Below are 27,954 nucleotides of genomic sequence, written 5' to 3'. Positions count from 1 at the left end.
CGTAAAGTAGTGGGGTTTTTTATGGCAACTGGTTTTCATTTATTCTATGACCTTTTTTGTTTGTTTGTTTGTTTTTTACTTTATGTACATTATTATATTAACGTTATCTTATTGTATGGAAATGCATATTAGAGAGGAATAAGATCTGGCTAAATAGGCTCTGAAGGCAATAGCCTACTATTCGGCCTATAAAATTGTCCTTTTTTTTAAAAACCCAAACGTTGGTCACACAGTTTCTTCCATGTTTATCTTATGCAGACGTATAACGAATATTACATATAAGAAAAATAATTCTTGGCGAACTTTATAGTGTCCCATCGTTGTCCCAGACAGTCATGCAGATCAGCCCATGAATAAACACAATCGCTGCTAGTTAAAGAAACCTGGCTCAAAATTCAAGGTTCAAGGACAGTTCAAGGTTTATCAAAATAGGATTCTCCGCTCCATTTAAGTATGTTGCAATTTTCTGCTGTTTTTTAGACCATACTTTCAACGAAAGCCCTATCCGGACGGGATTAGTTTCTCAGGGGGTCCTGGGGTAATTTTCTCTTTTACGGGGGGTCCTCTGTGATTTTAATCCCGTCCGGAACGAGCATGTCCGTGTTTTTCTCAGACGTCCTCAGAGAAAATTACAGGCGGAATTACCTACTGTTTTTCGCTGTACTCCGTGGTCGTCTGGTAATTTTAGTCCCGTCCGGATCCACATGTCTGAGTTTATACATGCAGACATCACCTCGCGTTTAATAAAACAGCTATATGTCCACTGCCACGCACCGTAGTTACACGTTGGGCGCGCGTTTTCACGGAGATCCACGTAAAGACAGCGGCGAGCGAAAATGGATTTACTGGATTTTTTAATGGATTTATTTTATTTTATTTAACGGATTTATTTAGCTATTTACATTCATTAGCGATTTTTTATAATGTGTTTTCTGTATTGGTTTAACAAAATAGCTTAACTTAAACGGAGATCTTAAATGCTGAACTGAACAGTAGTAAAGTTAAAAGTTAAAAAGGAATCATCAGAGTTGGCAGTGTGACATTATTAAACATGCTATCACGTGACAAGGCGATGTCATGTGACCGAGAAAGCCAAAAACTCGCGGGTCCTCCTGTTTTTTCAATTGCTGTCCGGATGCAAGAGTTTTATCACTGAGTACAAGGGTGAAATATTTTTCACAGACGTCCCCCTGAAAAACTAATCCCGTCCGGATAGGGCTATACTTTACCACACATAAAATATATATTTATATTGCTTTTTGAACTATTTTGAACGGAGGTAAGTGGCCGTTGGTCTACGCAGCATTTGTTTGATTGGAACTTAATGGAAGTGATATTTACGAATAACATTACAGCGAAGCTATTAGATTTAGATTTTGATTTAGATGTTTACTAAAACATGTTGAAAGTTACTCATTTTGTGTTTTTGAACTGAATATTCTGCCGAATAGGCCTACATTTATGATAGTTTATTCGCTATTTATATCAATGCGTGTTGTATTATGTCAGGTTCTAGCTAACCTAGCTACGTTTGCTGCAACCAGAATAGCCTAATTTTATTTTTCCCTTTGAGTATCCTACTTTTGATTTGACAGTGTTAATTCATTTTAAAATAACCTTCCCGTCTGAAGATACAATAACCGTGCTGTCTGTTTCACACAAACTGCCTTTCATTTTGCGTTATGCTGTTTAAATTTATATAGGCCTACACAATATCACGAGATTTATTTGATTACAACCTTCAATCACTACTCCTGACTCAAAAACCAGTTAATAAATGACCGTGATGAACTTTGTCATTTCTCTTTAGCAGTTACTTTTTGGTAGATACCTAGTTATGTTTCAACGTTTAACCTTGAGGTTTGAGCCTGAAACGTACAGTCTTGGAGAAATATTATATCATGGATACATGGGCTCAAATGTTGAATTTGTTTTGGTGAGCTCGGAGTAGACCTGTTCTACAAAAACACCCAAAAGCCAAATCAGGTAAAAATGTTTCTTTTTAGTTTATCAAAACTTGAGTGAGATGTAAGTTTAAACGAGGTAGTACTAACAACATATATTTTGCACTTTTATGAAAACACGTAGCTCTGCCGAGGTCCAGTTTACTAGGTGAACATGTGATCCGCTGACCATGTACCGGAACCTTTCCCCACTAACCCTGTGCGTACATCGGACTGTTATTGAGGTTGCGCTAGAGACTGTCAAATGTAGTTTTCTCGTGTGAACCAACTGCGCTTTCCTTGCAGTAAGATTTAACCTGTAATTCTGACGTTTACATTATTGTTTTTTTTATTTAATTTGCATTATGTTTAAGGATGGGAGTGTTGTACTTTGTTATCTAGACATGTCGTTGCAGCCTGTCTGGAGTCTGTCCTGATCCTGAGGGCAGGTGGTCAGTTAGGCTGCCTAACTAGATTATTATGGTAGCTCGCTAAGTAAACTAGTTTATCTAAATTAGTTATACTCGAAATAATACTACACAGATTTTTCAGATAAAATGGTCTTCAGGATATTTATTGTTTGATCTTTAAGTTATGTTCTTTTACGCAGGTATGTAGCTAGACAGCTAGCATTAGGTACGAGTAGTTAGGTAGCTAAGCAGTGGTACATGTCCGACTGGTTTGTGGATAATCTTTAATAATCACGATTAATCACGACGAAGAAAAGGTGAAGTCTCTGAAGGTGAACAGCGCCACGATGTCATCCTGTTGTTGCACCGAGATTTGGGACCAAGGAATACTGGGACTGGACATTTACTTGCTCTGTTTACCTACACTGCCATAAAATATTTAGTTTTACACATTTTACTCATGTGCAGGTATCAGAATATGAGACCCTATTGTACCTTCATAATAAATGAGTTAAAGACCAATCAGGTTTTTAAGGTTTTCAGGTTGCGTCATGTTCTCAGATTCATTTCCACAAAGTTATGTATGTCTGGCATTATCCCAGCAGGACAGAAAACACAACCTAAAAACATTGTTTTTGGTATTAAACTCATTTATGATGGTACAGTGAGGTCACATATGGGTAGTCACCTGTGTGCTGCTGACTCTACAGTGACATAATTTGGTGTTCACAGATTTTGGTGTAATGTGGACAATATAACGAATGCATTTATAGCTTCAGTTTGTGTAAGTTTAATTATAACTCATATAAAGAATATTACTAGCTTCAGTATCAGTAATACATTACTATAGTGTACAAGGCATGTGAATGAAAGTGAGAGTGGGCTATAGCTTTAGATCTCAAAATGCAAGTTCCTCTCACAGCTGTGTTTGTGTACACTACTGTCCCCTGCCTCGCAGTATAGCATCTAAAGCACATTACCTCTCTGCTTGCATACGCAGGATGGCTCAGGGTGACAGCAAAGTCCTGGCTCTAGGTGTTCTGGCCGGGGCAGCAGGGATCGGCCTGGCCGCTGTCTGGTACCAGAGCCGGAGGGCCGTGAGCACTGGCGAGGGGCCGGGCGCCTGGCGCCCAGCGTCGTACGGCAGCAGCGGTGCAGGGCAGACGGAGGTGCTGCAGCAGCTGGCGTCCCTCATCCAGTGCGTGTCGGAGCTGAAGGAGGAGGTCAGGGCTCTGAAGGATGCCCTGCCGCACCTGCAGGACCACGTCAGAGACGAATTGCGGGAGAGGGCCGGGGCCCGCAAGGCCAGCCCTTACAACAGAACCACCCCCACAAGGAGGAAGAGGGCCGGGGGAGTGGCCAGAGCTGAGGGGCAGAGTTCAGAGGAGGGGGAGAGTGAAGGAGGGTGAGTACCTGACTTGGTTTTCACCAGTCCACCCATGAATTGAAAGAATTATTACTGTTTATTATTATTGACAAAATCTGGCCTATGTAGCACAAGCACTGATTCATTCTGTACTTTGTAGCACAAGCAGTGATTCACTCTGTACCTTATAACACAAGCAGTGAATCACTCTGTACCCTATAGCACAAGCAGTGATTCACTCTGTACCTTATAACACAAGCAGTGATTCACTCTGTACCTTATAACACAAGCAGTGAATCACTCTGTACCTTATAACACAAGCAGTGAATCACTCTGTACCTTATAACACAAGCAGTGATTCACTCTGTACCTTATAACACAAGCAGTGAATCACTCTGTACCCTATAGCACAAGCAGTGATTCACTCTGTACCTTATAACACAAGCAGTGATTCACTCTGTACCCTGTAGCACAAGCAGTGATTCACTTCATGCCCTGTAGCGAATGTTGTGAGGATTCTCCTAAACACACTCTGAAATCCTCATTGCATTCTGTTCATACTGTTCCACAGCACTTCAAAGTGGCTGCCCTCAGACAATTACGTCGATAACCGTTGTTTGGATTTACCGGTAATTGTGCCAAAAGAGAAATGAACAGTATACTCATATTTTTAGCAGGGTGCAAGGACACGACGAATATTATGACAGGCAGCTTGTCTCCTCCGTGCGAGTGATGCATTTAGCCTGTTATAATGTTGCAGTTCACGCTCCAGTTCACTACTAAAAATACAGCAAGCGCATCAGACACAGTAAGGAGCCAGGCCTCGTGTCAGTAAATGAGATCCCACTGAAATTAGGAGTCTGCACTCTGGTCACTGTGCAGTGGAAACCAGGCAGGACAAACAGCACCGAACGAGGAGTGTGTTATGATCCAGTGTATTGTTCTGCGTAGGGCTTCAGGTGCAGCGCCACGGCGTGCAGAACGAACCTCTAAGCACCAAGCAAGTTGCCACTGTCCTAACTTCACAGAGATATTTCACAAAGATATTTCACACTCTCTTTTTGTTTTGTTTTGTTTTTTTTTTTTTTGTTTTTCATGTACTAGAATGCGCGTGAATACTTGTCCCGCTCTGGCTCTGTTGTATGTGTGTGTACCTTAGCAACAGTTCAAAGAAAATGTGGCACAATCAGTTCTCACACGAAGTGTCACAGTAGAATTTAGAGCTGTTGGGAAAACGCTGCTTTTGTCTTTTGTCAGGTTGAAAACAGGTCATCTGCATTGCCATAGTCATTACAGGCTTTTCAATCTCTAAAGATATTACCATATTAAGCAAGTATATCTGTATTGTAGGTTATGGTAAGAGCATTGGCATTGGCAATTAGCAGCCATTGGAGGAGTTCGTAGAAGGTGTGTGAGATTCAGGTTATGGAATGTTCCTGCACTGTGAAAACAGTTGGTTGAGCCATGTTGAGTGAATGCACTAGATATGTGCGCACACGTGTGTTTGGTGCACACGTGTGTGCGTTTGCCTGCGTTTACGTGTGCGCGTGAGAGTCCGAACGTGCTCCGTGCGGGGAGCCGTGCTGGAGCTTGTTCAGGGTGCTTTGCCCCAACTTGGATGTGTGGCAGCTAGAGTGAGAATGAGACTTCACCTCATTTGACTTCCTCTCCTCCCCCCTCTGCTCCTCCCCCTTTGTCTCCATCACTCTGATTCTCACTCTGCCTTTCAGTCCCCCCCCCCCCTCTTTTTTTTGTTGTCGTCTCTTGTATGTGCGCAAACGTGACTAAAATATTGTCTAGAGGAGCGGCACAGGTTGGCCATTCCTGTCACGTTGAGCAGCGTTTTTTGCTCTCGTGTTCTTTCCTCTCGTGTTCTTTCCTCTCAGGCAATTTAAAGAATTCACTTCAGATACTTGATTCTACAAGTCCCTGTTCTTCTACACCGTTAATACTTGCATTTGTGAGTCTTCCCGCCAGCTCAGAGGGGTAGATCTGATCTGTCTCTCTGCTCTCCGCACGGAGATAGATGGGGAGTTGTGGCAGCCGGCAGCTGACTGACAGATTTCACAGTGATGTTCTTGTCTCTATCTCGCTGCACACTTGTGCAGTCGCACCAGCACAGCAGTCAGACACGTGTGTAGAATGTTCACTACTCACACACCTCCTTCGTTCTCTACGGGGTTCTGGAGCACCGGGAAAGTCCACAGTGCGACGCCCCACTGCAGGCGAGCCCAACCCATCTGTGACCAGCATCGTTAAAATGAATTTATCAATGAATTTGTTATGTCTCAGACAAGGAGGGGTACTGTTTCTGAGCCATGACTGTTAGAAAATCAGACAGATCATTTTTTGGTCAAGATCAAATTTGCGTGTAGCGTCTGTGCCAGTGGAAGGGCTGAGGTGGTTCTGACGCTGGAGTGTTGCGTAGAAGACTGTAAGGATGGTTATAGATGAATGGTGCAGGATCACCTGGGCCTTCAGGAAAGCAATCGCTATACAAAATGCACACATGCACCATCTGAAGCAGAAATCAGCGTCTCCAGCTTTTCTTTTAGATAGACTTCAGAACCAAGCCTCTGCAAGCCTGGTCCAGTCTCACCAACCATCATTCCTTCAAGCTTCAAGTCTTTTTTTGTGTGTGTGTCTTGCATGGTCCATTCCTGTTCTTTCACTTTTACTCCTGTTTTGTTTTTAAGTTTATCCTCTTAACCACCAACAGCAATTTGTTGATTCAAGAGTTTACAAAGGTTTGTGCAGCAGAGCCAGTTGGCTACCTCGAGTGATTTGCAGAATCATCATATGTTGATTCATAAAATCTGCCTGAATGGCACATTCATAAGTTTCAGTAATCTGTATTTATCTCTGCCCCTTGCAGTGTATTCAGACCATGCCTAGCTTTATGTAGATTAACAGCTTTATGTAGATTAACATGTTTTGAGGGATAAGGAAGCATACTGGGTGTGGCTTTGTACTTGGTGGGACCAGAGAGCATCCTGTGTGCGGGACGGGGGAGCAACCTGCGTGCGGGACGTGTTGGGGTCCTGATTGGTCAGAAACATCACTTTCACAGCTCTACCGCCACTGTGTTCACTTTCTTCCAGCACACACACACTCTCTCTCTCTCTCTCTCTCTCTCTCTCTTTCTCTCTCTCTCTCTCTCTCTCTCTCTCTCTCTCTCTCTCTTTCTCTCTTCCACACAGGTCCATCAATCACTGCAGGTGGCTGAGAGCTTGCCAGGGCCTAATTTGAGCAGCTCCTGTAGGAACATGTACTTCCTTTGACCGTGCACAGTCCTCACGTCACGGCTGTCTTGTGTTGCACACAGATGTTTCAGCGTGTGCGTTTGAGATGATAACATTATGAGCAAGAAGCATTTGTGTAAGAATAAATAGTTATTGTTTATATAGGTGAGAGACGTATCCAGTCATGCTTAGGAGAGTGAGCTTGAATTTAAAAAAGCCTTCAATAGTAATATGATAAAACTGGTGATCAGTAGACAACACTGGTAAACTGGTATAAAACTGGTATAAAAACAGCTGGTAGCAAAAACTGCAGTGCTGTAAACTTTAGATTACATATTATTATAATATTGGATTAGTAAAATATGTGGATGCTATTATGCTTTCCTATGGTATGTTGCACAAAGTTCTAATTAGGAGGCATTGTTGGGATGCAGTTTTAGATAAAAAATAGACCTTTCTCTTGAAGATCTCTTTGGTTTAGCCTGCCACTGAATCATGGGGCATACAGGAAGGCCCGCCTCTCTTGGCGAAGGCCCGAGTGGACGCTGGGTCCCACCGCCCTCTTTCGGCCCACTTCGTCCACGCTTCCCCTGCGAAGGCTCTACTTCAGATCGGCCACCCGCGTCTCCACTCCCAGATGCCCGGTTCTGTGCATGGACACGTGGGAAAGCTCCCAGGAAACTATCTGAGAGCGTTTGATGTAGATAGAAAAGTCCTGGAAATGTTTTTAGAGTGAGAGGAGATTTGAGCAGGTTGATGGTTCATGGTTGGCCTGCTGTCGTGACACAGTGTGGCACCGTGTTGTAGACGTACGGGTTCCTCACATGCAGAAGTAGCTGCATTTCAGGTAATAAAACTAATGAACATTTGGCACACAGGGAAATGTAGTTAATTGTCTGGAGGTGAAGGAAGTAGTTTTCTTGGTTTCTCCTCTGACAGGAAACAGACCCTGCCTTCTAGCAGCTACTTGCCGTAATTGGGGCTCGTTTTCTTTTATAAGAATTTTTGTATGCAAGTGTGAACTGCAGCCAATGTTTTGCGTCATAGCTGATGAGTTACAGGTTCACACTCCCACCTCTGGACAACGCTACGAGGGTGATGGAGCGGAAATCTCTGGCAGCAGAGGTGGAGCACATAGAACACGGTCTCCAGCCGTTGACTGCACCATAACAGCAAAAAATGAAAAATAAATTAATATAAAAAATGGGCCTGCAGTATGTTAATTGATGCAACTGACACCTGGTTCAGTGCGAACAGGTGGCACAAGTTCAATGCCCTGGTAGGTAATGATGTCAGCAGGGACGTGGGGTAAACAGAGAGAAGCGTGGGAAGAGTGGATGGGTATGGGAGCACAGGGGTTGTTCTTCGAGAGAGAGAGTGAGAAATTACTTGGCTTTCTGATTGTGAAAGGATGTTTGACCTTAGTCTTGAACGAGGACCAAGCTGCACCTTTTTTCCCCCCAGAACAGAGAAGGGTTTGTACTTCACTAGACAGATAGACCCGTTCTGCACAGACTCTGGGGGTTTGGTCTGAATGAGCTCATCTGAATTCATGCAGGACCAGGAACTGTTGGGATGGCAACAGCACCTCAGGTTGTTTTCAAGGCCCTTGGCTTGGCAACAGTTGCTCGGGCCTAATCTCCCTTTGCAGGAGCGTGTTATCTCAGGGATTGGCCACGCATATTAATGCTTCAGCAGTTATTTGGAAGCTTCAGCTGAAGCATAATCGGTGGATTCAACTTTTTAAAAAGGAAAGCGGCTCTGTCTAGAGTGATGAGGCTTCATTCCAATATGGTTATGCCACTTCTGTGGGCAGACGGCGCTTCAGACACGCTAAACAAACTGGATTTTAAAGTTTTCCCATAGATACAGTTCACAAATGAAGCAAAGACCCAGTCAAACTGTGTGCAGTTTGTTTTTTGGATGTGCCCTGAATTTCTCTAGACATCTAGAAACGGCAGTGGAGGTTGAATCCACTTGTTTTGGTTTGTGTGATTTAGATTTTCCAGGTGCTGTGCATCATGGGATGTAATGCAGAAATGTGTTGATCTCACAATGTTGCATTCTCTGCAGAATCTATGAAGCTGGTGGATTAAGAAATGCAGGTGTTGGTCCATCAATGCTTCACTGAGTTGTGGAGCTATGCTGCAGATCTCAAAGTATGTGGTGATTGTTTATAATTGTTGACATTTGCTACAAAAACAAATGTCTCAACCACACAGCAAGAGTAGAGCGTAGCAGTTTCCCATTTGAACATGTAAAGGAAATTGACATAAACATGTCTACAAATTGGGGGGGTGGAATAAAAAGTAGAATCCTGCACGTTTTGACCGGTGACTGGTTTCTCAAGAATTTCTAGTTGAAAAATTACTGTAATCTTTCAGAATTTACCACCCAAGTACTGTGCCCAGTGCTACAGTTTAGTTGGTAATCCTCCAAAATGTCAGCCATTGTTGTTTAATTTTCTCCGTGTTGACAGACAGTGTTAACTGAATTAATGGACTGAAATAGTGAAGCGTTCTCCAGTGTTGGCCATTAACCAAGGTGCTACAACACTTTGTTGGTAGTGGCTAAGTCTCTCTCTCCCTCTCCCCCCGTGTCTCATAAGTTGTATGTTTTGAACCCTGCAGGGGCCTGAAGGCTGGGATATCAATCAAGACATTAGTGTGTGTGCAGTATGTGTGTCTGGAGGTACCTGTGTCTGCATGGCCGGCTACAACACATCCCTATAGAACCAAACATTCCCCCGTACCACAGATGACGCAAATGTTGCCCTTGCCAACTCTTAATGGATCCCTTTCATGTTTTTTACTTCTCCTCCACTTTGGTCTTTCATTTGTACCCTAGTCTGTTATTAATGCTGCTTTTTACACTTTGCTGTGTGCCGATGTGCGCTGGAGGTGTTGGGTTATACCCTCCGTAAATGAAAGGGACTTTCTTTTTTGTTTTTTGGTTTTTTTTTCTTTAAGTGTGTAAAAGTTAATGTGGGCATTGCGTGCCTCACTGTGACAGAAACAAACAAGTCTTGCAGTGTTTTTGCTGAAAAAAAGGTATCGGTACTAACACATCAAGATGTCCTTTAAAACCCACTGGCACTTATTTAAAAAAATCGGTTGACAAAAAAAAAATTTGGTAGTCTTTTTGTTTGTGTGTAAGCAAGTCTTGTGGGTGTTTTGCATGTAAATGGTGAGTCAATGCTGTTCTGTTTCTGGCAGCATCTAGTTGACTATCTTGTGAAAACTCCCTCATTAAGTTTGGATTTTGATTGCTTGTGCCATGATTAATTTTATTCTTTTTTTCCCACCATTGGAGTTCCTCCCCTTCCTGCAGGTGCTTTAGAGAGCCCACATAAGCTGGAAGGTTAGCTGTGTGTTGGCCACGTCACCCCTGAACAGAGCTTCTGCTCTTGGCCATCCAGGTGCTCAGTGAACATTGGCTGGCTGCTTTAGGAGAAGCAAGTTAGCTGCCTACAGTGCAGGACTCTCACAGACTCCACCATGGTGACTCATGCAGCGTATCTATGGATGACTCAGTAAAAGTGGAATGTCATCTCATTTCTTTTTCCTAAAACTGTCAAGCAATTTGGTGAATAGGTCTGAAAGGAATTAACGTGCAGTACGTCATAAAAATATTATAAACTAGAGTGACAGTAATAAAAAAATTGTAAACATAGAAGTCCAAAGCACTGGCTGTTGAGAAGATTAAAATTACAAGTAAAAAAGAGCAAATAAAAGTGGATTTTATAGATGAGAAAATGTAAATCTACCCATCTGGTTTAGACCCGAGAAACCCTGAAATGTTTGTAAAGGTTGTAGGTTGCTTGTGTTTGGTGCTCTCCCCTGGCCTTTGCCTTGTGAGTGCAACAGCACTTCAGAGTCGACCTTCACTCATCCTGGAGACCTGCTCATCCTTCCAGACCATCTCAGCACAGAGTGCCTTGTAACGGGAGTTTGAGGAGCATCTCGGTCATCTTGCGCAATCTCCGGGCCTTCCAGGATCTTAGCAGCCTGAATTGCTTTTTCAGAGTCAAGCGCTGTGTTGACTTCCTCCTTTTGCTCGGGTGTCAGGTATATGACGGCGCTGACCGATTCTGAGGAAGAGGGCCAGAGAGATGAAGACCAACAAGCTCAAGAGCAGCTGGACGAGCTCACCGTCCTGTTACGGAAGGCTGACGGCCTACACGAGTGTAACGGAGCTCAGAAGATGGAAGGACTCTCCACTCTACTCGAAAAGAAAGAGGAGGTACATGTGGCAAACATTTTTTATTTATTAATTTTATAGAGATTTGTTTATTTTATAATGTATTGGCAGACTGTCTAGACAGACATAAGAACCCACATGAGATGATTTAAGTATCGGTTCGTTTTGGAGTTGATCTTGCAGTATTTCATAAGATGAGTTTGGTGCATTAGCAGGCTTAGCTGAGCAGGGCCACACCTCTGTAGGACTTGAGTTATACAATCACAGTTCAGCTGAGCACCTGCTAACACTTGTGTTCTCACAGGTATAGCTACTATAGAATCCTTCTTAATTATATGCTTAAGGATGTGGCCATAGCTGTAATATAATGACTGTGATAGTATACCAACTGAAATGGTTTGTTAAAGCTGTTTGTCGTCCTCATCAGTTTGATCAGAAGTGTCAGTATCTATGGCGGCTTACCAGAGCCTACGCTGATGCCCATGATATGACCGCAGATTCCCAAGAGAAAAAGAAATATGCTGAAAATGGTAATCATTTGGATACTCACCATTAGTATATGTCACATTATTATAATACACTACATCTTTATTTTAAAATATTCAGTGATTTTTTTAGTTTTCAGAACTGTAATGTGTGCGTGTGTGTACAGATAAAAGACATTTTAGCGTCTTATTACTCCCACTAGCATATTTATCCATGTATGATTAAGGGGCATTTTTTGCATTAAAGTTTGCATTGCATGCAAATGACCAGCCTGCTGGCAATCTCGGTGATATGAGTGATCTCACTCTCAGGCAGAGTTTACAAACATATTCTCATATTCTCAGTTAGATGAACATGTCAGTATCCTATTCTAGGATAATGTAACTTTTACCTTAAATAGGCATAAACATTCAAGAACAGATTCTTTCTATGAGATAACATACTGAATTAATATAAATGGGTTAATACTGACTGAACCACTCACTGTGTTCAGTAGTAGGAAGATGTGCTTTAAAAGAACTTTGCTAAAATCTAAAATCTTTGCTAGAACGCCTGTAGAATCTTAATTCTTTGTTCCAAAAGAAGAGGTCAAGCCCACCCAGGGTTTCTCTCTTCCCTTACATCTAGAACTCTCAGGTCAGTTGCTGGCTGCAGTAATAGCAGACAGGGTGAATGTTAGTGAATGGGTTAAACTTACAAATATGATTTGCTCAGGATGCAAAATGCACCTCTTGACAAATCATTCCGGAATACCTGAATTGTCTTTATAATGTGAACACTGCTGTACATTTAATCTTTAGCGTTGTGTTTTAATAACTGAACTGCAGAATAGTGTGGCGAAATTCTCATATTCACCTCTTTGAATTCAGTTACCTCAGTGAATCACAGGTAATCATTTGTATTAACACTTTTAAGAAGTGTTAATTTTAGAAGTGTTTAAGAAGTGTTTAATTTTAAGAAGATTAATGCAAATGGACAGATTTGTCTGAGCTTGCGTTAGTTTTTGTTCAAAGTTTCAAACGTCTTTCGTCTTTCGACACCACCACTTTGTTTCTGTCCTTTCTATGTGGTCATTTCTGATTCAGTTTAATGAATGTCTCATCCACTGTAGGGAAGCAAATTGGAGCCCTGGCCATATCGGTGAACCCACTGTGTGCTGAAAGTCATCAGTGGTAAGTGTCTTGGTAGTCACGTCATTCTGCTGAGCCACTAACATGCTCCTCACACCTTTCTGAAGGTGAATCGCTTCCATAAGTGTGTTGAGGCACTTCGGGATCTGTGGAGTCTACAGTCTTTTCACACATGGCATATTTATGGCCAGGACTAGTTATATGTTGTGTCTAAATGTATTTAAAGCAGGCTGCTAGGAAACAAGGCGTTTTCTTCAGTCAAATTGCTTGATTTATTCTTTAACTGACTGCATCATTACACCTTTAAGTGATCTAATGGTATAATAAAGCATAATTGTCAGGTTACTTAAAAGCCCAAGTCCATTTTAGCTGTGCCCTTTATTGTGTGTCATACACAATAATAAGAGCACAGGCTGTTCTGGCTGATTTACCTGAAGTGCACCAGGTATCTTTGTGTTCTGTGCGTCCTCTGATGGTGACATCACAGGAATGCAAATACACATAGAACTCACTCTCAAACTGCCCTGAATGAATTTATTTATTTATTTATTTATTTATTTATTTATTTGTCTGTTGCTGTCTTGAATGTCTGGCCATTCACATATAATTGGTACAGGGTATAATGCGATAGACAGGTAGATTTCTGTAATTGAAATTGTCTACGTTTATCCCCTCAGGCCTGTAACGCAGTCCACTGAAGTGCTGCTGGGTGCTGGGAAATCCCCCCTGTGTTTGATTAGTCACTGGGTCTCGCACGCTCTCTGTGTCTCTCACCACACCCTCCCCATCTCACTCCCTCGCACTCTGCCTCTCCACGCCATACAATAGCGCAGGAGCCTGGTATCTGTGTATCTACAGAACGCTGAATACCGCATTCTTCATCAGAAATCCACCTCATGTCTTAACACGAGGATTCACCGCACACCAAATTCATAAATTGAGACTCTGAACATTTAGGTTACATGAAGAGGTTCAGTTACCTTGGCTTTGCACTTGCTCAGTTGTACACGGTGATGCAACAGACATCTATTTCCCAGGAAACATATGATACTTTTAGACACCATGATGACATCTGATAATGCTTTGATTTAAAAAAATGCACAGAAGCTATGAATAGAGATGTAGGTATTTGGAGTAGCTGTTCTCATCATATGTGAATCATCATTAGCGTCTGCCTGCAATGTCAACGCTGTACACTAGGTGGCCTCTTTATTAAGTACTGGCATTCACAGCATTCGTTACAGTGAGTATGCTGACAAGAATTTTATTTTTATTTGTGTATATATTTTTCACACGATTGATGCTACATAAGTTCAGTGATGTATTAGTACCTCAGTAAAAAAAATCTTTCTTGTCTGACTAGTGTCCAGGATAGTGCAAATTTACAGTTACTCAGATCATCTACTTCTCCAACCAACACAAAGTTACATTTCATCTTTAATCAGATTTTTAAAATATTACCTCTGGAAAACGAGGAATTATGGAATTTCTGAAATCGAACTTCAGTTCTGGTAGCCACAGGATCTTTAAAGATCATTGCATAGGATGTAACCGTCAAATACAAGGCACAGCACAGTATTGCAGGTGACCTGCTTTAAGGGATGAACGAATGTGTAAGAGCTTGTGCGTGTGCACTCTTGAGGTCAGGTTGGCACGCTGTCTGGTGTGTAGCTGCTTCTGTGACCCTCCCTGCATGAACGCTGTATTAAGCTACTTAAAAGTTAACAACACGGACTCATTGCATTATTCCTGATGAGTAATGTCAGATGTGCATATGTGTTCTATCTGTCAGACTGTACTGATAAATAAATGATAAATGCACAAGGCACTGATGAGTAAATAACCTCCAGCTCATTACACTGGAACAAATGTGCCTGAACTGATCTGAATTTGGTGAGTTGGAAGCTTGGTTATGTTCTTAAGGAGCTTGTTTGAGAAACTGTTGAAGTTGCGTTTTATTAATCCCTGTTATTTCCCCACTCAACCTGGGCTGTTCTTGTTAAGGCTCCGTTCTCACCGCATACTCGATGGGTGCTGACACACCGCTTGTCATTGCAGCCCACAAAGCACTCATCACATCTCCAAAGATTACGTAGGTTTTTCCCTTTCTCGACAGCAAACCCAAAGCAACCCCCCCCCCCCCCCCTTCCAGGGAAGGGCTGGAACTCTTTTGATGTTCTGGAGCTGAAAAGGAAGCACTCATCTGTGTTAAAGAGCTCATGTCGGCTCATGACCGGTCAGAGATGCTGTGCTTCATACTGTCGGGTTTGAGCTGGAGTCTGACCCAGGGAGCTAGTGTCCTACACAGAGCAGAGTGTGAGCTCCCTGTGAAACCTTGACCGGTCCCCTTCAGCCAAACATTGACCCTTTCACCTGCTTGTGTCACACGGTGTTTTTCGATTATAATTTCTTATCAAAAAATGCGATAGTGTGATGAGGTTGTTTTGCCTCTTAGGAATGGCACATTTCACATGGATCTCTGGGATTGGCACAGTGTTATTCAGACATGCTGGTATTTACGCTGAGTGATGGAATCCATTGGGATTATCTTGTGATGTGTGGTGATTAAAGTTGTTTTACAAATATTTTTAGATGCACTTCAGTTGTATTTGCGTTGTCTATGGTCATAGTGCACATCAAAACTATAGCTATACATGTTGGGAGAAATGAAGTGTCTTAGGGAACAGGCGTCCCCGCTCTGACTGACCAGCCGACACTCGCTTGACGTTTGATTTATGCACTACATCGTTTACTCTCCTGAGATGAGAGGGCTCACACAGTGGTATTAGAGGTTCTAATAAACAGTTCTCCTCACCTGTTCCTCTGTGTGTTTAGTGTCTGTATATCCCACCGGTCTGGACTTAGTCCTCTCATGCCAGAGTCCAGGATTAACGAGAGTGAGTTTTCCAGAATTTGTTTGGTTCTTGTCTGTAATGGCCGTTCCATTTCCCACGCTTTGTCACTCTGTCATGCTGCCTTCCCTCGGGCTCCGTGAGACGACCTGCCCTTTCTGCAGGTGCTGGGCCTGCAGAAGGACACACACACACACACACACACACACACACACACACACACACACACACACACACACACACACACACACACACACACACACACAGGTGGACTCTGGAGTACAGGGCCCCAGGCAGCAGCTTTCTGTCATACTGCTGGAGGTGCTCTCTGTTCTTGGAGGAAAGGCACCATGAATCCTCCCTTTCCCGTTTTCCAGCTGCTTCTTAGAAGCCTTTGTTATTGGCCAACGACTTGAAGGATGTCGGTGCCGTGAGGAAGATGCGGCTTTGCTTTGCATAACATTCTGGCAACGAACACGCCGGTGTCATTCATTCATTTTTAGTGCTAGTTCACACACTCAGTCATTCATCTCTATCAGTCCCTCTTTGGTTTCTTTCTCTCGCTCCCTCCCCTTTGTTCTTTCTCTCATCCCCCCCCGCCCCCCCGCCCCACCTTCCCGTGTGTGTGTGTGTATCAGTGCGTGTGAACAAGAGTGTGAATTTGTGTGTGCGACAGAGAGGCATTGTGCGTGGGAAAAAAAAAAAAGTTTATATTTGTACCGAAGAACTTAACTGAAAGATGAGACTTAAGTGCCAACTTCTGTTTTCTCTCCATCACGCGCCCTCTCCCTCCCTCTCTCCCTCCCTCTCTCCCTCCCTTCATTGTTGGAGGGACCTTTTTCCATACCGACAGAATAAACTCTACCCACACTGCCCACCCTCTGGAGAAGCCAAGCCTCCGAGGCCTTTATAACCTCTCCAGCCCGTTTGAAAGAGCTCTCCCTGTCTCCCTCTCTCCTGCATTTCTTTTTGAAGGTTTAACAAATTAGCTGTGCAAACAAAATCATCTTGATGGGTTTTCATGTGGGGGTATAAACATTTAGCTATGTTGTTATGTGTTTTTGAGGTGTAAAGGCTGGACGTTGAGTTACATCCTCCACGTATAGTGGGTGATCTGTTCAGCCAATACCCGCTGCTCGTCCCTCGTCCTCCAGACATCCCTCATGCTGAGCGGAGGTGCGACTGCCGTGGTTGTGTCATTGCCCAGAATGCTGGTTAGTCCGTGTCACCCATGTGATCCGTTTGAACGAGCTTCCTCCTGTGTGTGGCCTCTGGCTCAAACATGTATTCCACATCATCTATGTGGAATGAGTAAACGTGATCCAGCTCCTGGCACTAAAAGGGTACCTGGTCAAAATGGCCACATGTAAACAACCAAGGGGACTCATCTTACAACCCTCTTATGAAACTTTGTGTTGTTACTCAGAGCAGCACAAGTCCCAGGCAATAGAAGTAGACCTCTTCTCTAGGGCTGGTCCCCAGGTGTGAAAAATGGGGATTCTGATTTTGGGAATACTGAGGAAGATCTCTTCATCTCCTGAGAGAATACTGACTGCCCTCAGCACGCCCCTGGGGGTTGATGCACCAGCACACCCGTAGTATGAGCATGGTCAGGTCTTGCTGACTCTGGAGACCGTGAGTCAAGAAGGCCTGACTGTGACACACGTGCCTCGCCACACGCGCCTCGCCACACGCGCCTCGCCACACGCGCCTCGCCACACGTGCCTCGCCACACGCACCTTGCCACACGCACCTTGCCACACGCACCTCGCCACACGCGCCTCGCCACACGCACCTCGCCACAGGTGCCTTACTACACATGCCTCACCACACGTGCCTCGCCACACGTGCCTCACCACACGCACCTCGCCACACGCGCCTCGCCACACCCGCCTCGCCACACGCGCCTCGCCACACGCGCCTCGCCACACGTGCCTTACTACATGTGCCTCGCCACACGCACCTCGCCACACGCACCTCGCCACACGCGCCTCACCACACGCGCCTCACCATGCGCCTCGCCACACGTGCCTCGCCACACGTGCCTCACCACACGCACCTCGCCACAGGTGCCTCGCCACACGCACCTCGCCACAGGTGCCTTACTACACATGCCTCACCACACGTGCCTCGCCACACGTGCCTCTCCACACGCACCTCGCCACACGCACCTCGCCACACGCGCCTCGCCACACGCGCCTCGCCACACGCGCCTCGCCACACGCGCCTTGCCACACGCGCCTCGCCACACGTGCCTCACTACACGTGCCTCGCCACACGCGCCTCGCCACACGCGCCTCGCCACACGCGCCTCGCCACACGCGCCTCGCCACACGCGCCTCGCCACACGCGCCTCGCCACCCACCACTGGCAAAAACGTGGCAAAAACTCCCCTTTGTTTTGTTGTTATTTCATCCCAGTGTCCTACAGTGGATATTGTGCCATGTATGTTTTGCCACGTCACCATGTCAAGTGTCCTCTTGCTATAAATTTCATGGGTGTGTGTGGCCTGTTTCTAGATCTGCTGTCCCCTCTTGGGATTTGACTATTGTCTCTGAGGTTCTATATGAAGCTCCCCTCAAGCCTCTGTGATAATTGGGTATGAGATTGGCCTAGTTTAAGACTACCCTGCTCCTCCCCTTGACATTTGCACAGGGTGTGAGTGACCTGCCGTGCACTTTGAGCACAACCATCGTGAATCGTGACATGTCATCGTGACATGTCAAAGGTCAGGCCTGTGGCACATGGCCTGTGCATGCACTGTGTATGGGTGCACCAAGGTACAGGCCCTTAATTCATTCTTCACTGGGCGGGGCGTGAACACCTGTCCTATACTACCTGTTGTACCGAGTGAGTCGACTGAAGGAGTATGTAGGGTTATGCATATGACCACTGCTCGCTGAAGATGAGCAGTTAGGTACAACCCCGTCTCACTTAAAGGCTCGGAGAGTGTTTGGAGATGGAGAGAGATGCTTGTGGCAGAAGGTCATGAGAATGGTGGGCGGAGAAACGCACCCTCGTCATGAAGCATCATCTGCCTTAAAGGCGTGAATGAAGGTGTCTTCAGCCAGACAGGCGAGGGTGTGATGCAGCATGTGTTGTACCTCATTCCTCCTCTTCAGGGAGCTGTACATATAGCCATAATCCTGTTATGATTAGTATTTGACAGTTATCTGTACATGTAAGTGGTGTTCAGCGCCGCAGGAAGGTTTTCCTGTGGAAAAAAAATTAAATGTAAATTTTTTTTAAAAGGGCAATTCCACAATGTACTGAATAGATTTACCCATAATGCCCCAGTGTAGGGAAATCCCAGATTTCGAGGAGAGACAGAGATATGTGCCAAATCTGTCATGTGTTTAGTCAGTCAAAAGAAGCTTAGTGGCTGACTCAGACACCTTTGGGTCCGAACACACACTGCATCTGCTGCCAGAACATGACAGCTGTGTGCTAGCACTGAATGGGCACACCTCATCAAGCAGGAGGAGAAAACCCCAAATTACCCTCAGGACCACTGAACAACCTGTTTTAACCCCACTTTAAAGAGTCTTCGGTGTGAGGGGCAATTAGGAATAAACTTTTGCTATTTATCTTCAGTGTTCCTTTTTCATCTTACTTTAGGCCACATTTATAAGCCACTCATAAGTTACTCATATTGCCTCTGAACCATATTAATCACAATTAAAATTCACCAGCTGACATGGCAATTTGTTTTAGGCATTTCTCTCTGAATTGGAGGAATATCATAAAATAGAGTATATCTGCATTTGACTGCATCTGTATTTCCTATTGCTGGTTTCAGCTAACAAAGCTATTAAATTGCATTTTGACGTAATCATGCAACTCGCATTAAACATTTAATTGGCTGTTTTGGCTGAACTTTGATGGCAGATATTTCCCATGTTCAACAGTTCCTCAGCAGAGGTGTATCTTAGTCAGTCATGGAAACACTTCAGTGCCTAAACAGAAACCAAATGTCCCTAAACCGCAGTGCGGTGGGCAGCACTAGTCTCTCTTGTCCTATGAGAGTTCATTATTCTTCTGTTAAGAACGTATCATGTTTTCGTAACCATTCTTATTGCCTTCGCTTCACAGTAGCCAGTGAGGAAGCAGTTGCCAAAACCGGCACTGCCATATGTTTGGTTTGGAAGCTAAAGTGTCAGTTTTCAGTCCACACTCCTCTAATGGGTTGACAGCTCGTAACAATCAGCACCAGTGTGTGTCTAGCCAGGACTTCCTATTCTGCATGGCCAAATATTTAAGAATACTGGTCACACACCAACTCATCTGCTTCACAGCCCAATGCCATCAGAAGCTCTCTGCAGTGCTGACCCTCACCCTGTCACCCAGGTGGCTTACGGCCTGATCCTCATCGGTGTTTCGCTAATTGCCTGCACTGCAGAGTTGTGAAACCTTGGGGATAATGTCTAAGCCTGTTTACTCTCTGTTGTAAATCCCCCGAATTTCTCTGTCTCTTTGCCATCCCCAGAAAGAGCCGCTCAGCTAATAGTCAGAAGGCTGCTGTGGAGAAAAACCACCAGCTGTGTCAGTACGGGAGCAGTGGGCTCTCCAGGGCCCCTCAGCTCTGTGATTGTAACCAGTGGGATTATAACCAATGGGATTGTAACCAGTGGGATTGTAACCAGTGGGATTATAACCAGTGGGATTGTAACCAGTGGGATTGTAACCAGTAGGATTGTAACCAGTGGGATTATAACCAGTGGGATTGTAACCAGTGCGATTGTAACCAGTGGGATTGTAACCAGTGGGATTGTAACCAGTGGGATTATAACCAGTGGGATTGTAACCAGTGGGGTTATAACCAGTGGGATTGTAACCAGTGGGATTGTAACCAGTGGGATTATAACCAGTGGGATTGTAACCAGTGGGATTATAACCAGTGGGATTGTAACCAGTGGGATTGTAACCAGTGCGATTGTAACCAGTGGGATTGTAACCAGTGGGATTGTAACCAGTGGGATTGTAACCAGTGGGATTGGTGTGATGGGTGATGCCGGGCCGGCTGCTGTGCCCCTGGTCTGATGCTCTGATCAGTAATGGGAAGACTAGCTGTGTGATGTAGATGGCACTGAATGCATGTTGCTCTCTGTTTTCCTCTGTGTGTCCCCAGGTATGCTATTCTGTGCGGGCTGCTCTCAGAATATGAATCTGTCCAAAATAAGATTAAGAATGGCTACCTTTATAAGGTGAGTGTGAAGGAACACGAGAAGCTTGAACGTTTATAAGCTACGCTAAAATGCAGTTTTGCTTAAGTCTTTTGCATATTCATATAATAAGCTTTATAGATTTCCATTCGAGTGAATTTCCTACTCCTGCTGTCGGCAAGCAACACAACTCCCTTGCGTGTGTGTTTTTATTACTATGCAAAATCCAATAACTCAACCATACTTGTTTTACACAGTAGTCTTGAGTTGAGGGAATTATTGCGTCAGGTTTGTGTGCCAGTATCCACGAGCAACTTCAGAGGCCGGTAAGCTGCAGTTTCGGTGGACAAGAGGAGAGTCGTATTACCCTCCAGACCCCACGGACGCTTTGATTCGTGTCACGAAGCGCAGAGCCGTGGTTCTGCACGTAGTGTGTTATCTTAGCCAGGCCTTCCGACTATGTTTACCTGCTGGGCTTGGGCAGGGGAACTATCACAGGAGAAAAAGGCGGGGGGAGATTATTCTGAGCTGAGACGGAGAAGGTGTAAAGGGGACAGGGCACTGAGTGATGGACAGGACTGCGTGCATGAACCCCTGCACCAGTGTTTGCCTGAGTTCATGCTAGGAGAAATCTTGTGTGTTACATCAGAGCAGGACAGATGTAGTAGTAATTAATATCTTTTATTATTCTCTATCTCTATCTCTGTCTCTCTCTCTCTCTTTCTCTCTCTATCTGTCTCTCTCTCTCTCTCTCAAGGATCATTTGGATGAAGCCATTAAACTGAAGCCTCATGATCCATTGTCATATTACCTGATGGGACGCTGGTGCTACGCTGTGAGTGCAACATTTAGTAAAGGCACTTTGTTCACAACTGCCGTACCGATACTGACTAAACGTTGCTTCATAACTCCAGACCTGACCTGACCATGTATTGTTATGAAGTTGGTACAGAATAAATCCCCTGTCCTTGCTAAATACACACAGAAAAAAAGTTATTTTTATTATATAGTATGTAGTATATTTTGAATGTTTTGTTTATCGGTTAGAATGAGATTGAATTGTCTAGAATTGTGTTACTTGTGGCAAAGTTTATAAACCTAAACAAACCCTTTCTGTGGAATTATTTTCATAAGCCTCATTCACGAGCACTCTGCATCCATACAAGCTGGAATTTCCTCCTGAAGTAGCAATAATACCACATGAGTACCTGAGTAACATCACACTTTACTGAGGACTCAGTGGTGTACACAGAGAAGCCCTTTTTTACACAATATGTTGTCTGAACAAAGAACCAGTGTTAACACTGACATTACACATTATCTGTACAACTCGCACCTTCATACAAAGAACAAAGACTTAACCGTGTCTTCCAGGAAATGTGCTACAATAAACCATGTGTCTGTGTGTCTAATTATGCAATTATACATTTGTTACTCCTGAAAAGAAAAGATTCCTGAAAGCTAAATGCCTTCCTAGTGTCTAACGACCCTTTTATTTGTGAACAGATGAATGTGTGATTCCTTTGTTCGGGTTGGTTTTTTAACTTCTGGTTTTAATGTCATCCTCATGATGTGGGTCAGCAGAAGGGGCGGACGTAGGTCCTTTATCTGTGTGGTGGATGATCTTCAGAGAGCTGGAGGCTTAGATACTATTGTGAGTTTGACATGAGAGTGAAGTCTGGGTGCCGGATCGTCTTCTGGGTCGTTTTCTCCTGATAGAGAGAGTTCTAGCTGAGCGTGGTGTCTGCATTAGGCCTGGCTATAGAATATATTACAATGTGTTTTTCTGTACACCATCTAGTGTAGTGATTGATCCATTTATTAAATGAAAAGTGTGTGTGTGTGTGTGTGTGCGTGCGTGTGCCTGTGTGTCTGTCTGTCAACAGGTGGCTCAGTGCACATGGATTGAGAGAAAAATTGCTGCTACGTTGTTTGGAGAGCCTCCGAGTGCAACTGTCCAAGATGCTTTGCAGAATTTCCTGAAGGTGGGCTGAGGGCTCTGGGAGCCATCATGGGAGCTGAGGGCTTCTCTTTGTTTTTAGAATACTAAGGGTTATACAAGTACACTCATATCATTGGAACTGTAAAACTGGAATGCTCGGTCAGTCAGCACGCATGTATTTAGATTTAAATTGCTACCATGGCATGCAGAGTCATTGTGAATGGACTTGTTTAGATTAAGAGCCACATAAAAGCGGACTTGTGTTCATTCAGTATTTACAGCAGGCCCAGCTTTGGTTTTGCCATTTGTAGTACTAAGGTAAACATCTTCGCAAATCATTATTGCCATGTCAGTGCCAGTCTCGGATATAAACCCAGCTCTTAGTCAGACCTGCAAGCCACACCATGCACAGTTCTTCCTGCCGTCTGGTAGTGCAGAAAGACAGGGCCTGTTTGTTTAGTGATGAGTAGGGATTTTTGCCCCCGAGTTACTTGTGCACCCAGTTACAGACCAAACACCAGGTATTTAAAAGGCTATAATCTGTGTTCCCACATTTCACATGTTTATATAGAGGAATAAAATCACTCCTGGCCAAGACGCTTTCCTGCATACCTCTTCCTCGTCTTGTGTATTTCACCCATCAATTTGGGTTTTAAGTGGCATGCGTTGTAACTTGTTGCACCTTGCCGTGAGGACAAGGGCTGTCTCGCGTTCTAACACACACATCCTGTGGAGTTATACAACATCCCCTGGCTGTGGTCTGTCTCCTGCGAGCACACGCAGGGTGCAGATCGTCAAGCAGGACCACACAATATGTTAAGTAGAATTACGTTTGGTCTTATTCGTTGCTGTCAGAGTGTCGGAGTTGGCTCACCACGCTCTTTAGGACCTGACAGGACGAGAAGATTTTTGTCCAGGTCCTCACTCAGGTCCTAGTTCAGGTCCTAGTTCAGGTCCTCACTCAGGTCCTCACTCAGGTCCTCACTCAGGTCTTCACTAAGGTCTTCACTCAGGTCTTAGTTCAGGTCTTCACTCAGGTCCTCACTCAGGTCTTCACTCAGGTCTTAGTTCAGGTCCTCACTCAGGTCCTCGTTCAGGTCCTCGTTCAGGTCCTCGTTTTCAGAGGGCACATATACTGGCCTGATTGTTTTTTTAATAAAAACATTGCACAACCACCAGAGCACCATATATTTTATAAGTAATTGTTGCTTGATTGAAATGGTGGAGTGTAAATGTCAGGTTTAATTGGAGGTGAGAGAGCACTGTGGGATACCAAAGTGAAATTGTCATACATGCGGACGAAGTTTTATGCACGATGGTTGTGACGTACACTGGTAAATGTTTTTCGAACTCGTTAAACAGACACCTCCGGGAGTTTACGTTAGTGGTGTAGGTGTTTCTGTTCTGTTGGAGGGGTGAGGTGGGGGGTTGTTTTTTGATTGTGTGTGTCTTTGTGTGTGTCTATGTTAAAGCTCTACTTAATGCTTTGCTAACATTGTTACAAGATGTTTTTCATTACTGTTCTAGTTCTTTATCCCAGCTCTGAGTAAGACAGCGAAACACTACTTACATGCCATACCAATATCAAGAGCTAAAACTTCAGATAGTATTATATGAAGTAAACCGACACACACATGATTACCAAGGTTAACAACAGCATGATGTTAAAGCCAAACAAGGTGATGGTTGGTGTTCAGCAGGAACTCTTTCTCTGTGTTTCATTTCGCAGGCGGAGGAGATCTGTCCGAAGTACTCCAAGTTAAACTATGTGTTTTTAGCCAAGGTAAATGTATTCGCTGTTTCTTCACTGTCCCCACACGCTGCAAATCTGACATCCTTGACCGAACTGGCCCGCTTTATGAGACGCATGCTCATTGTGAGGGGTGTGCGTTCATGCCCTCTCTTGATGTGATCTTTGGATTGCTGTGTTTGAGCAATGGGCAGATTCTATATGCTTTCATCCCATGTCGGGGGTGGATAGTGGCTCTGAATGTCTGATTATCTTAAAATACCGATTTAGGTGAAGTGTGTTTTTGTGCCAGTATTTTAGAACCTAAGGTGTGTGTGTGTGTGTGTGTGTGTGTGTGTGTGTGTGTGTGTGTGTGTGTGTGTGTGTGTGTGTGTGTGTGTGTGTGTGTGTGTGTGTGTGTGTGTGTGTGTGTGTGTGTGTGTGTGTGTGTGTGTGTGTGTGTGTGTGTGTGTGTGTGTGTGTTTCCTTTTATATGATTGTAGTGTTACAAAGATCTAGGACAGAGGAGCAAAGCCAGAGCGATGTGTGACTGTGCGTCTGCGATGGCCGGCGTGACTAAGGAGGTGGGTCACACACTGCAGGGCTCCTCCACTCTACTCACTCAGATGATGTGGTGGTTTCCCAGGTGCACCGTGCACATATTTCAAACCCAGCTTGTCTTTGTCCTTTGACAGGATGAGGAGGCACAGAAAGAGCTGGACTCCCTCCTCCCGTCACTGTAGGGGGGTCTCTGTAGGAGCAGGCAGGAGCCATGCCCTTCCGGGGCCTTCCGGGGCCTTCCGGGGCCTTCAGGGGCCATTCCTTCTCCACGGTCCTAACGGCGTTGGCTCCAGTTTTGACCATGAACATATTTTTTGTTTCTTTTCTTCTCATCCTTCGACTGAGGACTACCATTTCTGTCAGACGTGACGTGTACTTTGTTGACCATTATGTGGTGTGCATGTGCGGAGTACAGTGGATATACTGTAGACTCTTGTTGACATGATGTCAATGTAACTAGTGTCTCACCTAAACTTTTTTGTTTGTTTGTTTGTTTGTTTTATAAACTGCCCTCACAGTAGACCTACAGCAGTCTACATTCATAGCCACAGTTGCATTTTTATGGTGAACCTCAAAACCTTTCATCAGTGCCTGTTTACTGCTGATTACGTGGGTTCTGTTAGGACTCTCAGCTGGTAGAGAGCAGTCTGGACCTCTGGAACACTATTGCTGCATATCCATCCTTTCATTTGCTTCTTCCCTGTTTCTAGCACATTCCATTGGCAAGAACAAACAAACAAACAACAAATGCAAGAACAACACAAAGCCTATCATCACCGCATGGCTACAGTTAACATGTTGTACCTTGTTCACCTCTCTCGGTTCGTTTCAGACTTGGCCCAAACATGGTGCTTTCCTGAGTCTGTGTTTCTTATTGTTTGTTTTGTTAACCAAATTAGCATTTTTGTTTATTCAAGCTGACTGTTGAGCTCAAACATGTTGGCTCATACTTCTGGCGTTTTGCTCCCGACAGGGCGGTGCTGGTTCAGTCATTTTAACATAACTGAAGGACCATCTGTTGTTAAGAAGGGAAGAGGCTCTTTAGCCTCTGTGTGACTAAAAGGGCCCTTTTCCAGTGATAATGCAACATAACGATGGAAACGCTCACCATTATACATATAATGTTCCGTAATATTCCAAATATTGTTATTAAAGTATTATATTTTAGCTTAAAAGCAACAGTCGTTTTTGACAGGGGAATGGGTGGTTCAGTGTGGGTCAGGGGTTTTTCTTGTCATTGTACCAGAAAGACAACGTGAAACGATACCGTGGCGGGGATACCGTACTGTTAAACTAAGGACCCTGGTGCAGAGATTAAAAACCAAATGGAAAAGAAAACTGCACTGGTTTTCCAAGTGCAGATAACTAGATGAACTAAACCAGCTCCCGTTTTCCTTTGATATAAGCAGAAATGATGGTGATGGTCTGCAGTATTTACTTTAATTTTCTACTTGCATTCTATTGTTAACAATAGGGATGCATAACCATTGGAAACGTTATATTTTTACTTTTAAGGATTTATTAAAAACTATTTTAAATGGTCTGAGGCACATGGCAGATTTTTTTTGTTTGAGGAGCACGATGTATTTTGGCTAAACTTATTATACTTTTGTGTGTATCTTCAGACACTACAGTTGTTTTAGGTATACCAAAGCTAGAGAAGAGTGTATAACTGCGTTATGAACAGATTTCTTATAATGATCATAATTTACTTTTAGTCCAAGAATGTGCTTTTCAGGTCTAGAGATGAATGTATCATGTTATAATCTATTGAACTGTAATCTAAAGGGTTGTGCTCCCATAAAAACTTTTACAGCCTATATTGTGTATTGCCGATGAGTTGTGCATAGAAGTGTGCACATACAATGATCTATATATTAGGTATTACTTTATTAAATATGCTATTCACTGATTGTACTGTTGACATATGTAGAAAAGGATGTGTGGTTGTAATGAAGCGAATACAATAGTGTGCAATTTACTTTCATTGTGATTGAATTTGTAGACTTAACTTTGTTTTAGTTTGTCATTTGCAGTTGAATACAACTATTACAAATAAACTACCTCCCACCTCAGAGGAGGAAATGTCTAGTTTGCCTTGCTGCTCCTGGGAAGCTCTAACTGCTGGGTGAGAATCAAAGCATACACTGGTAGCGCCATCAGGAGATGATCCATGCCCAGAAAAGAACACAAAAGGAAGGAAGTGGAAGAGAGCTTTTCTAAGCACGGAGACCCCTCTCGTGTTACACATCCTCTCTCCCCTGTCCTCCCGTGATGTGGACATCTGAAACCGAAACTCATCACAGGGTCTGTGGAGAGGAAGCCATCATTGCCTGTGTGTAGCTTCCAGAGGGAAGTGACCCTTTCACCTCTGTACAACTGCTTCTCCCATGTGGCTGTGAATTTGGACAGTGTTTCAAAGGGCCCGAGTTCATCACTCTGCAAGCTGGTGTCAGGCAGCATGGCAAGGCTGCGGAGTTTCTTGGGTTTTGTTTTAGCATTAAACTGATGTAATTCATCAGCTGATGTAACTACTTTTTTTTTTGTTTGAGTTTTCATCCTGCAAACTCCAGTCCAAAGCTCTGGGGTTCTAGTTGATCATGTAAGATTCTTATATTAATTAGAATTAAATTGCATACTTGACAACCAGCCATAAAAAATTGTCAGACATTTAAGATATTTGCTAGGTTTGTTAGTTTAGAATTTTGCGAAGTAATACAAAATTCAAAATACTCCAGAGTTTGTGGAGGTAAGCAGGGCCTATCTCATTGGAAACACCAGGCAGTGGTATATCCACGGTGAAGACATGAGCTGTGTAGTCATACACGCTCGATTTAGCTGTTTAAATATCTCACTTTTATCAGAAAATCGGTCACCCCTTTAAAATGTCCTTCTCTGACCAGGGCTGCTGGCTAATGACAGTGTCTATGT

The 27,954-nt window shown here is 44.0% G+C and overlaps 1 protein-coding gene across 8 annotated transcripts; it reads left to right on the top strand.

The window, feature by feature from the left end:
• Window positions 1–368: 368 nt before the first annotated feature.
• Window positions 369–27,098, top strand: rmdn2 (regulator of microtubule dynamics 2). 8 transcript variants are annotated; one of them, XM_076974636.1, is made up of 11 exons: window positions 369–451; window positions 3,354–3,758; window positions 11,029–11,203; window positions 11,589–11,691; window positions 12,759–12,819; window positions 20,758–20,833; window positions 21,549–21,626; window positions 22,678–22,776; window positions 24,463–24,516; window positions 24,966–25,046; window positions 25,158–27,098. In XM_076974636.1, exons 2-11 carry the CDS (start codon window positions 3,355–3,357, stop codon window positions 25,203–25,205), a joined length of 1,179 nt encoding a protein of 392 aa, XP_076830751.1. In that variant the 5' UTR covers window positions 369–451; window position 3,354; the 3' UTR covers window positions 25,206–27,098. The 8 variants fall into 8 exon arrangements, with proteins under 8 accessions (XP_076830751.1, XP_076830752.1, XP_076830753.1 ...); XM_076974637.1 differs by lacking the exon at window positions 369–451 and adding an exon at window positions 527–1,279; XM_076974638.1 differs by lacking the exon at window positions 369–451 and adding an exon at window positions 1,919–1,986.
• The last annotated feature ends 856 nt before the right edge of the window (window positions 27,099–27,954 follow it).

This window comes from Brachyhypopomus gauderio, chromosome 15 (assembly GCF_052324685.1).
Source record: "Brachyhypopomus gauderio isolate BG-103 chromosome 15, BGAUD_0.2, whole genome shotgun sequence".
In the NCBI taxonomy this organism is placed as follows: domain Eukaryota; kingdom Metazoa; phylum Chordata; class Actinopteri; order Gymnotiformes; family Hypopomidae; genus Brachyhypopomus; species Brachyhypopomus gauderio.
The sequence above is the reverse complement of the archived record's forward strand: the minus strand, read 5'-3'. Positions and strand labels throughout refer to the sequence as shown.

What these genes read in the sequence shown, in the direction of transcription:
- rmdn2 (XM_076974632.1), top strand. Translation starts at nt 3,220, where the DNA reads ATGAAAGTGAGAGTGGGCTATAGCTTTAGATCTCAAAATGCAAGTTCC. An exon ending in TACTCGAAAAGAAAGAGGAG is followed by an intron (nt 11,204 to 11,588) that starts GTACATGTGGCA and finishes CGTCCTCATCAG; the next exon opens with TTTGATCAGAAGTGTCAGTA. An exon ending in TGGCCGGCGTGACTAAGGAG is followed by an intron (nt 25,047 to 25,157) that starts GTGGGTCACACA and finishes GTCCTTTGACAG; the next exon opens with GATGAGGAGGCACAGAAAGA.